Raw genomic sequence first — 12,644 nt, 5'->3', positions numbered from 1 at the left:
TTCCTTTTTTTTAGTTCTTGCTAATGTCTTTGAATTAAGTACTTCTGATCAGCAGTTTCCTTCTGCAAACAAAGCAACTATGCTTATTCCTCAATACCCTGTACTTGAGGGTTAAAAAAAGTAACACTAGGAATTAAGTAAAAAAAGCTGAATCTTGAACTGAAGGTGTATTCTGATTATTTGGGGGCTGGAGGAAAAGTTGGGCTGTGGTTTTGTTTGGTTTATTTCATTTTACTTGAGGACAAAATGTAGTCCTAATAATAAAAATGGACTGGTTGCTGGTTGTTCAGTGAAAATTGAGAACAAGAGTACTGAATCCAGTCACCTTGATTCCTGTCACTGCAAGGTTTTGCCCATCCCTCCCTTAATTGACAGAAAGGCCCAATCTCTGTGTATTGCAGAGTTACTCAAAAGTGAGGCAGTAAACCCCATACTGGGTGGCTAATAACCAGTACAATTCTCATTTATTTGGAATTTTTATTCAGAGTCTCCTATTCAGAATGTCCCATAGTTTTACATAGTTTATTACTTTGTGTTATTTCTGAAAACTGTGCAAAGAGAGAGAAAGAGAAAGCACTTTCCATTTTGACTTCTTTCTCCCCCCACCCCCCTTTTATTCCTAGATCCTGGGATTTAGAAAGGCAGATCAAACAGCTGAAAACTTACCGAGATCTCTACCAGGCTCTGTGCAAATGGATTGGTGATGCCAAGCGCCGGCAGGATTCCATCGAATCCATGAAGCTGTGTGATTCCAACACTATCATGAGATACCTGCATGATCAGAAGGTATGCAGCACCTGGAGTTGTCTTCAGTTATCTGTTTTGCTGTACAGAAAATACCAGTATTGATGCAGTCTGCAGTACAGTGGCCTGTTCTGAATTATAAAGTATGCAAGCAACCAGAAAAGACTTGTAGGAGGCAAGAGAGAGGAAATATTATTATCCTCATTACTTTCTGTCAGTACTGCTACAGATTATGAACAATACTGGTTTTGACTCCTACACATTCACTGACAATTTTACACATCAGCATTGAATTAATTTAAGGGACTGTAAAATGGTGCAACTTATGGGACAAATTATAGTACAAAAATAAAAAGGGAGGAAATAATCTGAACTAAAGTAAAGGAACTCTCCCTCCTCAGCTCTGGGGCTTGTTTAGTTACTGGGTATTCTTTTTGAGAACAACCTCCCCATGCACAGGGTGAAAACTGCCCAGATACAGGTCATTTCAAGCCTCATCCCAGGGGTTGCAGTTGTCTCCTGCTGCAGGTGCTTTCTGATGGAGGCAGAGTGTACAGGAGGAAATACTGGTAAATCTCGAGGGAGTGTTTCACAGGTCACTTTTTTTCCTTGACAGAACTTGCACAGTGAAATCTGTGGGAAGCGAGACAAAGTGGAGGAACTCCTCAAGCATGCAGATCAGTGCTCAGCTGCAATTAAGGTACTTGGATCTCAGCATTTTTGTGGGGTGTGGTTTTTCATGGTCAGGCGCACCTCATTGTCTCTGCTCTGCTGATGGGGGAAAAGTTGGCTCATTGATGTGTGTGTGCAGAAATTGCTGAGGTAAAGCACTTCTGTGTATAAAACACAATTAAAGCAGTTTTGTACTTGCCACCTGAAGACTACAGGATCATGCAGCACATATCAGTGAGAGCTTCTCTTCTGGTGAAGCAAAGCCTCCTACCCAGACCCAACTTTCCAGTTCACACATTAAAAAATGTAAGGGAGTGAAGAAGAGATTGTTATCTAACGAATTAGGTGTGATTAGGATCTGATCTAGGAGGCAAGGCAAATGCAGGTTAGCAAGAGGAATGGTGTGCAATAGCCATGAAATCCAATAACATACAGAGGGAATGGTTTTGTGGTCCTTGCATTTTTATGTCACCTTTATATCTGTGCTTTCTGCAGCTCAATATTACTCTGTGGTGACAAAGATTTGCTATGTATGTGACAAGGCATATATGATACAAAAGAGATGCAGAGACAGTTATTTCTGATGAAGTTTTGGCTGATAACAGTGCTTAGACTAGTTGCTTCCATGGATCTTTTTCATCTCCACATAGCCCTCAACTAACAGAAACACTTCTCTTTTTTGTAAAAATTTTTTTCTCTTTTTTCCCTTGTCATTCTCCTCTATGAATCTTCATGGTGGTCCTTGAACTGATGAGCTTCTGTTTACGACAGGATCATCATGGCCAGAAATAAAATTAAGGGGAAAATGTAGCTTTCATTAAGAAAAAAAAACCCAGAACAACCCAAAACTTTGCATTTTCTGAAATACAGATTCTCATAGAATTCCTTGGCAGTTGCTAGAAGGTTTATCTTTTGTCTTGTTTTTCAGGACTATGAACTACAGGTTGCTTCCTACAGCTCAGGATTAGAAACATTGCTCAACATACCTATCAAGAAGAGTGTGGTTCAGTCTCCTTCAGTGCTGATTCTACAAGAGGTATCTTTCTTTCCTCCACACAACATTTTGAATACATTTGTTTGTCCATGTGAGCCATTACGAGTCACATCCAGCTGTATTCTAATAATTAGCACTGTCACTGGCAATGAGCACTAAGCACATAAGCACAAGGAGTTAGTGCAGAATAGTCACTGTGCTGTAAAATCTTGGGCTTGTTTATACAGTATATTAGCCCTGAGGAATTTACCTCATTCCTATTCAGTGTCCATTGCATACATATTGTGAGAAAGGAAGATTCGTGCCCCAAGTGGCTTAGACACTTTCAACCTGGGAATTAACTACTATTAAAAATTTTACTGAGTTTACTTGTGACTGTCGGACAGGAAGAGCATGATGAACCAGGGCATGAAGGCTTGGATTTAATATCATATCAGCCATGGGGGAAAACCGTTGTGGAAAAAAAAAAGCAGAAGGAAAAGTTTATACATTTCTGGTCCTCAGAAAGTTGTGTGACTTGTTGAGGAGGAGAATTTTCTTTTTACTTTGTCAAGTGATAGGTGGATTGGAATCCTTGAAATGATCTGGACATAGGTATGTTCATATCTAACTCTGTGGTACAAGCTGCTAACAATTCTCTTTCTTTTCAAGGCTAACGAGGCTCAGTCTCGCTATATAGAGCTTCTTACAAGATCAGGAGATTATTACAGATTCTTGAGTGAAATGTTAAAGAGCATGGAGGACTTAAAGGTACTCTAACACTTTTATTTTCTTCACCTATTATTTTTATCATAGATTAGCAAACTATCACTGATCAGAGCCAGAAAGTACAGGGTAAAATTGTGCAAAGAACTATATCCTGAACTCAGAGGTGTCCTATGAAGGAGGCATATTAGCAGTGTCGTGCATCTTTTGTGAAAGACCACAGTGTTTTACAAAGTTACCTCCAAGGTCATGTCTGAGGTGAGGGGGAGAACACTGGCCTTCTTGGTAAATAGGAAGTGCTCATCAAAGCATGCAAGAGATCCTTCTCTGCCCATCACAGCCTTGACCTCAGTGAGGGTATAGTTATCTCAGTGCTGGAAACTTGCTCGTTGCAGTTAAGGGCACCTCATTTCAGGCCGTATTCTAAAGTGTTTCAAAAGGAGCAACTGCTGCTTTGATACAGTTCAGTGAAACAGAGAAGGCCATTTAAGAAGTCACATACATAGCATCTGATCCTTCTGAAAATTGTGAAGGTTTTGAAGGCAACTGTTTCATATTTTGCTGGTAGACTTCTGGTACACCAGATTTTACTGTTTGTGTTGCATCTCCCTCCCCCCATCTAGTATCATTCTCCCTCTGAAAGTCATTATGCTGATTTCTGAATAATGTTTGATTCTGAATAAATAAAAATTCCAGAATTTGTCTTGATGACATTAAACATAAAAGGATTTTTAGCTCTCATTGAAGCAGCAAAAAAAATTATTGTTAAACTGTCAGTGTTACAAATGTATATTGTATTGCATGTGATGATTTTGCAACAGTTATCACAAGCACTTATGTGAGTTTTTCTGTTTGTTTGTCTTTCTTTATCATGTTGCAGATGAAAAACACAAAAATTGAACTCCTGGAAGAAGAACTTAGGCTTGCTAGGGATTCAAATTCAGAGACGAGCAACAAGCATAAATTCCTGGAGCAAAATCTGCAGAAGTACCAGATGGATATCTCTCAGCTCAAGGCAAAGCTGATGAGTTTGGAGGAGATGAAAAGACAAGCTGAAATGGATGGAAATTCTGCTAAGCAAAACCTGGATAAATGCTATGCCCAAATAAAGGATCTCAATGACAGAATAACCAGGCTGACTTATGAGACTGAAGATGAGAAAAGGAAAAGGAAGTTGCTGGAGGACAGATATGAGCAGCAGAAGAATGACTATGACCAGCTGCAAAAAACAAGACAAAATGAGAAAGACAGCCTTGGTTGGCAAAAGTTAGAGTCTGAGAAGGTCATCAAGGAGAAGGAGTACGAGATAGAAAGATTAAGGGTTCTTCTTCAGGACGAAGGCACACGGAAGAGGGAGTATGAAAATGAGCTGGCTAAGGTAAGAAACCAGTTTAGCGAGGAGATGAGTAATTTAAAGAACAAGTATGAAACAGAAATTAATATTAAGAAGACCACAATCCAGCAGATAGCTGCACAGAAAGATGATGATGCAAAAGGCCTCAGAGCCCAGGTGGACAGACTGACAAGAGAAAACAGAGACCTTAAGGATGAGATTGTGAGGCTGAACGATGCCATTCTGCAAACAACGGATCAGCGGCGGAGGGCAGAAGAAGATGCTCTGCAGCAGAAGGCTTGCAGTTCTGAGGTGTCCCAGCAGAAGCATCAGTTAGAGCTGGAGCTAAAACAGATCATTCAGCTTCGTGGTGAAGACAACTCAAGATACAAGCAGGCTCTTGAGGAGGCTGCCTCAACTATTCAAGATAAAACTAAGGAGCTGGAAAGGCTAAAGCTTCAGCTTCAGGAAGAAGCTAAAAGCCGATGGGAGCTTGAAAATGAATTGGCTAAGGTAAGAAACAGTTATGATGAGGAAATGATTAGTTTAAAGAACAAATATGAAACTGAGATTAATATCACAAAGAACACAATTCACCAGGTCACCCTGCAAAAGGAAGAGGAGACAAATAATTATAGAACACAGCTTGACAATGCCATGAGAGAAAATAGGAATTTGTGTGAGGAAATTAGGAGACTGAAGAATACAATAAGTCAGACAACAGATAATCTACGGAAAGTAGAAGAGAATGCTCAGCAGCAGAAGGCAGCTGGCTCAGAGCTTTCTCAGAAAAAACAGCAACTGGAGATTGAGCTAAAACAAGTTATTCAGAGGCACTCTGATGAAAGCATGCGGTACAAACAGTCACTTGATGATGCTTCTAAGACCATTAAGGAAAGAAACAAAGAGATTGAAAGGCTGAGAAAGTTGTTGGATGTAGAAACAAGTCAGAGAAAAGAAGTGGAGGATGAGAACAGTCAGTTAAAGAGAGTCCAGTTTGACCTGCAGAAAGCAAACACGAGTGCTACTGAGACAATTAACAAGCTGAGGATCCAAGAGCAGGAACTGGCCAGACTGAAAATTGACTATGAAAGAGTTTCACAAGAGAAAAAAGGAAGGGATCAAGAAAGTGCAAAGTTCCAGAGCACCATAAAAGACTTACAGATCCAGAAACATAAGCTGGAGGAGGAGCTTTGCAGACAGAACAAAAATTTAATGGAGGAGACATCCAGGAGGAAGAAACTGGAGGAGGAAATAGAAGGCATGAGGAGATCTCTGAGAGACCAATCAGTTAAAATAACTAATCTCACACAGCAGATAGAGGAAGTATCTATTGTAAAGAAAAGGAATGAAGATGACCTTAGACACCAAAGAGAAGTATTAGATGGTCATGTGAGAGAGAAGCAAAGATACATGGAGGAGATAAGAAAATACACATCTGATATTGAGACTTTGCGTCGTCAGTTGGTCCAAGAACAGGAGCAATTAAAACAGGCTCACCTACGATATGAGCACTTACAGAAAACCTCTGAGGAAAAAAGCAAAGCCTTGAATGAGTGCAAAATAGAAATCGAAAGGCTTCAGTCTCTCACTGAGAACCTAACCAAGGAACACTTATTACTGGAGGAAGAGCTGCGAAATGCTAGATTGGAGTATGATGATCTCAGAATGGTCAGAAGTGAAGTTGATGAGAAAAATACCACCATTGCTGAACTAAAGAATCAGCTTCAGATGAGCAGCAAGCAAACCCTGGAACTTCAGGGGTTGATTAATGATTTACAGAAAGAAAGGGAAAAATTGAGACAGGAAATTGAAAAATTCCAAAAGCAAGCTCTAGAGGTATTCACACGTATTTTGATCCCAGCTTTACTGTCTCTCAGATTTATAATTAATTGCAGTGTCCATTTGACCAAATTAATTCACCCTTTCCTATTTAAAGTCACTGCACTTGTGACTAACATTTCTTTTATGACTCTTCCTCTTACTGATTTTTTTAAAATAAAAATGGAGGGATTTGGCCACTTGCTTAGCCTCTTTACTCCCTGGAGGCTGCTTTAGGGAGCAGCCTAAAGCTATCTTACCATATAGCCAAGCCTTGCCTTCAGCTCTTGCCCCAGGAGAAACACGGGCTTTGTGCCAGTCTCCACTAAACCATCCTAGGGGAAGATGAGAGTACACGGAGTACCACTGTGCTTTGACAGTCCCCTGCTGGCTGTGTCCTTCCCCACGCTGTTTCAGCCAGGATGGGTTGAAGCAGTCCTTTGAGGCTGACCTGAGTGCTGCCACAAACTAAACTGGCTGAAAACCCCAGAGCCAACAAGCTGTCAAAGTGCTACTTAGCTGGGTGAGGTGGTGACTACAAGTGAGGATTAAAGATAATGTCAGCTGTACGTAAAGTGGGTAAAGCCTGTGTTTCATTGACTTGTTTTGGGGATTTATGTTCCTAAGTCACCAAGGGCATTTGCAAATTTTACTTTTGGCCCTTACTTCTCAAACTCCAGGTGACAATATAAGTTAAGGAAAACATTTTCTTATATTCTGTGTGGTTTCTTGTTCAAATAGGTACTCTTTAAAAATATACAAGTGAGCACTTGTGAAAATGTTTCTGTGTTTTTCCTGTATTTGCCCCTTATATTTCTTTTCTCCTTCCCACTCCCAGTTATTCTTTCCTTTATTCAGTTCTTTTATTTTAAAAATCTTAGTAATGGTTTCTAAAATTACTAACATTTAGGATTATATAACATCTGTGCACATATATATGCATGTGTTACAAATAGATAAACTTGTATTCAGTTTAATACAGACTGCATACAAATGTGCATGCTTGTGGGTGTTTGTGTATGGGTGCACATATATGAAGAGTTAAAATGTGAAGCAACACAGGTAAAGTTGTTGTAGCATGAAATTACCAGGAAAGCTAAAATGGAGTCATATATTTCCTTTTTATTCATGTATGACCAATCCTTAGCTGATACAAATTCACCCAGGTTACTAGGACTGCCAGGGGACATCTGCTGAGCATAAGACTATTAGTCTTGAATGCTCTGCGTATTTGTTGATGTACTGTGAGAAGTATCAAAAAGTTAGAGAACTAAATCAGCAGAAAATCAAGGCTAGGGGTAACAGAGTGGAGTCTCAGAGTCTCAGGTGGTACTAGAGTCACTGTCAGTGAAGGGATAATGCACCTTCTCTGGTTTAAGTGTATCCATGATCTTTGGTAAGGCACTGCTATGAGTAGACTGGTTTCCAGTGGCAGCTTGCTGAAGATTAAATGACAGGCATAACTCTAACCAGCATAAACTCTAACCATTCTTTCTTGGTTTATTTCTTCTTCACAATTGTAGGCATCCAGTAGGATTCAAGAATCCAAAAATCAGTATAGTCACATTATGCAAGAAAGAGAAACCCTGCTGATAAAAATGAGTGCTTTGGAGCAAGACAAAGCCAGGCTGCAGAGGTTAGAAGAGGAGCTGAACCGTTTGAAAGTTACCCTGGAGTCAGAGTCACGTTTGAAGCAACGCCTGGAAAGTGAGAAGCAACAAATACTGAATGACCTCAATCAGTGGAAAAGCCAGCACTCCCGAACAGAGGAATCAATAAGGAAGATCCAATGCGAGAGAGAGAAGAGTGAGAGGGAGAAGAGTAACTTGAGGAGTGAGATTGAAAGGCTGCAGATGGAAATCAAACGGATTGAGGAGCGATACCGGTGCAGATTGGAAGAGACCGCGGTCAAAAACCAGTCAGAGCTGGAGTCTGAGCGTCTCAGGCTGCAAAGAGAGATTGAGAAGCTGAAGCAACGCCCATATGGGTCCCACAGGTCTACGCAAACTGAGGAGGATTTCTGTATTGATGCCTCCAAGCTGCTGTTCAATGGGCTGAGGAAGAAGATTACAGCAATGCAGCTGTATGACTGTCAGCTGATAGACAAACTCACTCTGGATAAACTGCTGAAGGGGCAGAGGTCGGTGGAAGAAGTTGCAGCTGACATCGAACCCTACCTCAAGGGGGCAGGTGCTATTGCAGGGGTGTCCCTTTCACCCAGACAGAAGTACTCCTTTGTTGAGGCCAAACGGAATCAGCTGATTACAGCAGAAAATGCAGTCCTGCTCTTAGAAGCTCAGGCAGCAACAGGAGGTGTGATAGACCCACACCGGAATGAGATGCTAACTGTGGACAGTGCTATTGCCAGAGATCTGATCGACTTTGATGACAGAGAACAAATCTATACAGCAGAAAAGGCTATTACAGGATTTAAAGATCCTTTCTCAGGCAAAACTGTGCCAGTATCTGAAGCCATCAAGAAAAATTTGGTTGACAGAGAAACTGGGATTCGTCTGCTAGAAGCCCAGCTGGCTGTAGGAGGGATTGTTGACCCTGTCAACAGTGTTTTCCTACCCAAAGATATAGCTTTATCTCGTGGGTTGATTGACAAAGAGCTGTACAGGTTGCTAAATAACTGCCAAGGCAGTGCAAAGAACTTCATTGATCCCACCACCAAAAAGGCAGTCACTTACATGCAGCTGAAGGAAAAATGCAGGATTGAACCACACACTGGTCTGCTCCTTCTTCCTGTGCAGAAGAGGAGTATGTCATTCCAAGGGATCAGGCAGCCTGTCTCAGCAGATGCGCTGCTGGAGGCGGGAATAATTAAGGAATCAACAAGGAATGACTTGGAAAGAGGAGCAATTACAGTGGAAGAAGTGAGTGAGAGAATTATTGATTTCCTTCAGGGCTCTAGCTGTATTGCTGGTATCTACAATGAGGCTACTAAAGAGAAGCTTGGCATTTACCAGGCTATGAAAATAGGTTTGGTTAGGCCAGGGACAGCCCTTGAACTCCTAGAAGCCCAGGCAGCCACAGGGTTCATAGTGGATCCTGTTAGCAACGTGAGGCTGCCTGTTGAGGAAGCTTACAAAAGAGGCCTTGTTGGAATTGAATTCAAAGAGAAACTTCTCTCTGCTGAAAGAGCTGTCACTGGGTACAAAGACCCAGAAACTGGAAACATCATTTCTCTGTTCCAAGCAATGAACAAAGAGCTCATAGAGAGAGGCCATGGCATTCGTCTGCTGGAGGCCCAGATTGCTACTGGAGGAATTATTGACCCCAAGGAGAGTTACCGCTTACCAGTAGAGACAGCCTACAAGCGTGGCTACTTCAATGAAGAGCTCAATCTGATCCTTAGTGATCCAAGTGATGACACCAAAGGGTTCTTTGATCCCAACACAGAGGAAAACTTGACCTACTTGCAACTGAAAGAAAGATGCATAAAGGATGAAGAGACAGGTCTCTGCCTTCTACCCCTGAGAGAGAAGAAGAAAGTGGTGCACACCTCCCAGAAGAATACCCTTAGGAAGCGCAGGGTTGTCATTGTAGATCCAGAAACAAACAGGGAAATGTCCGTGCAGGAGGCATACAGCAAAGGCCTCATAGATTATGACACTTATACAGAACTAGCTGAACAGGAGTGTGAGTGGGAAGAAATAACCATTACAGGATCGGATGGCAGCAGTAGAGTAGTCCTTGTGGACCGAAAAACAGGTAGCCAGTATGACATCCAAGATGCTATTGATAAAGGTCTGGTGGAGAGAAAGTTTTTTGACCAGTACCGCTCTGGCAGCTTGAGCCTGACACAGTTTGCAGACATGATTTCCTGCCGCAATGGCACCGATGAGGTGTTCCGGCACGAGTCGGTGACTCGCTCTCCTACAGTGCTGAGCGTCAGGAGTTCTTCTTCGCTGATCAGGAGTGGCTCTTTCTCAGAGACCCCAGATGAGTGCAGTCCTATTGCAGCCATATTTGACACAGAAAACTTGGAGAAAATCTCCATTTCAGAAGCTATACAGCGGGGCATTGTGGATAGCATCACCGGGCAGCGGTTACTTGAAGCCCAGGCATGCACAGGGGGCATAATATGCCCCACTACAGGCCAAAGGCTTTCACTTCAGGAAGCCACTAATCAAGGCATCATTGACCAGGATATGGCCACACGTCTCAAACCAGCCCAGAAGGCCTTCATAGGGTTTGAAGGCATAAAGGGTGGGCGGAAGAGGATGTCAGCAGCTGAAGCAGTGAAGGAGAAATGGCTGCCTTATGAGGCTGGGCAGCGGTTCCTTGAGTTCCAGTACCTCACTGGAGGTCTGGTGGACCCAGAAGTACGTGGAAGAATAACTACTGAAGAAGCCATTAGGAACGGATTGATTGATGGTCGCGCTGCCCAGAAATTACAAGACACCAACAGCTATCCCAAAATTCTGACCTGCCCCAAGACCAAGCTGAAAATATCCTACAAAGATGCAATGAATCGGTCAATGGTGGAAGACATCACTGGGCTTAAACTCTTGGAGGCAGCCTCTGTTTCCTCTAAAGGCATATCCAGTCCCTACAATGTCTCCTCCGCACCCGGCTCTCGCTCTGGCTCTCGCTCTGGCTCACGTTCAGGCTCACGCAGTGGGTCCAGGAGGGGAAGCTTTGATGCATCAGCAAGCTCTTCATATTCTTACTCATACTCAACCTTCAGCAGCGGGTCTGTTGGGCGCTAATGACAACTGAGGGGATGTGTCTGCTGTTTATTATTGTTCATTCTATATTTCCTTTCCTAAAAAACCCCAAAACACCAACAAAGTAACCCAAAGCAAAGCCTTAAAGTCTTTTCTGGATGTGTTATGCTTCTCTTCTGAAAAAGCTGTAAAATGCTTAAATGCAGACTTACAGATTAGGAAATGCAAAGTAATGTTTGTGAATTTTGAGTTTCAGTTTCATTTCCTTTTAGTGTTTGGATTTTCATAGGTCTCTGTGTATTTTAAATACTGTGTCATATGCCTTCTGTTATCTATAACTGTCAACCCATAAGGTGATAACTGAGGTTTGAAAGTCTTGCAGCAGTTAAGTTTTTTCCCACATAGACGTTTTTCAATTTGCTATTATGAAGAAAAAAATTTTAACAATATGAACAGAAAAGGCCCTTAATGTTGGTTTAGAATCTATACTATAAACATGAAACTGTCTTTCAGATGCTCTACTTCTTTATGTTTGGCTAGCCATTTTCTGAAGTATAACTTGGTGGATATAAAGGGCTGTTATTAGGCTGTGCCTTTGTTTTACTGTTACCCATATACATTTTCTACTGTTTTGCTTGATTTCCTGTAACAACAACAACAAAAATCTAAATGTACCATGTGAGCTATTCTGGGCAATAAACTTCTGAAGTTTTAAAGTATTTGGTGTGTACTTATTAAATTTATCTGTGGACATTCTTAGAGGTGCAGGTTAAAGAAAGAACCATTTTTAAGAGTAGCAAACACTAGCTTTGTTGTAAAGAATGTACAGGCACATTATTTTTAATGATTCTGAGCCATCACTTTTATGAATATGGACTTCTGATTCTGTGTTTTTGGTAGGAAAATTACAATAGCACCAATAATGCAAACTATGCCCCAGAAGCAGAAAGCCTGTTTGCACAGTTGTTTATAGACTTCATGATGATGATCAGAAGTGTATTTCTTGTACTTGTGATCCAGCTTATTATCTCTGCAGCTACAAGGGACTGAGATTCTCTCTTACACACTGATGTAACTTGAGCAGAATAAGGAACTGGCTGGCTTAGCTGGCCCGTGTAGTGGCAGAGGAGCATTTTTAAAAACCTGAACAATCACCTTCTATAATGCCCTTCCACCTCTTCTGGCTTCTGAAAGCATAGGCTGAGAAAATAGCAATATTATATCCATATTGGCCTGATGTCTTGTTGTCATCACTTCTATGTAGGCTGTTGGCAGCCTGCGATTCCTTTTATCTGAGCTGAGAAGGTTCCTCAAAGGAGAAACCAGAGCAGGACTAAATGAATACAGTATGAGAGGACACAAAAGTGATCTGAAGCCAATTCAGCTCTAATTAATGTTTCTTATTAAGCATGGAAAATGACTTGTATTTGTTAAGGCTATCTGTCCCTCTTCCTGTTAGCACACAGTGCAGATACCTCTGGGTAAGCACTCAGCAAAGTGGTTGATCACTTAGAAGAATTTAGAATGGTTTTATACAACTGCTAGTACAGCACTTTAATGACAAAACTATTAGTATAATTTCCCAGTAGGAAAATAAACTCCTCCTTTAAGAAGTTTAAAGCACATTCTTGCTTTTAGCTGTGTACCGTGTACATGCTGTATGAATTCTATCTATTGATATAGATAGAAAGAAGCTGAT

At 41.5% G+C, this 12,644-nt stretch overlaps 1 protein-coding gene across 3 annotated transcripts in view; it reads left to right on the top strand.

Annotated features, from left to right (window-relative positions):
• DSP (desmoplakin) overlaps positions 1–11,664 on the top strand; it is a 38,589-nt gene extending 26,925 nt beyond the window's left edge. The window contains exons 19-24 of one of the 3 annotated variants that reach the window (XM_071553285.1): positions 624–786; positions 1,361–1,444; positions 2,345–2,452; positions 3,062–3,160; positions 3,996–6,287; positions 7,793–11,664. In XM_071553285.1, coding sequence (XP_071409386.1) covers positions 624–786; positions 1,361–1,444; positions 2,345–2,452; positions 3,062–3,160; positions 3,996–6,287; positions 7,793–10,987 — 5,941 coding nt within the window. In that variant the 3' untranslated portion in view covers positions 10,988–11,664. The remainder of the gene's footprint in view (positions 1–623; positions 787–1,360; positions 1,445–2,344; positions 2,453–3,061; positions 3,161–3,995; positions 6,288–7,792) is intronic. The other 2 variants (XM_071553288.1, XM_071553287.1) reach the window with 2 other exon arrangements.
• The last annotated feature ends 980 nt before the right edge of the window (positions 11,665–12,644 follow it).

The sequence above is a fragment of the Pithys albifrons genome, chromosome 4, assembly GCF_047495875.1.
Source record: "Pithys albifrons albifrons isolate INPA30051 chromosome 4, PitAlb_v1, whole genome shotgun sequence".
NCBI lineage: Eukaryota > Metazoa > Chordata > Aves > Passeriformes > Thamnophilidae > Pithys > Pithys albifrons.
The sequence above is the reverse complement of the archived record's forward strand: the minus strand, read 5'-3'. Positions and strand labels throughout refer to the sequence as shown.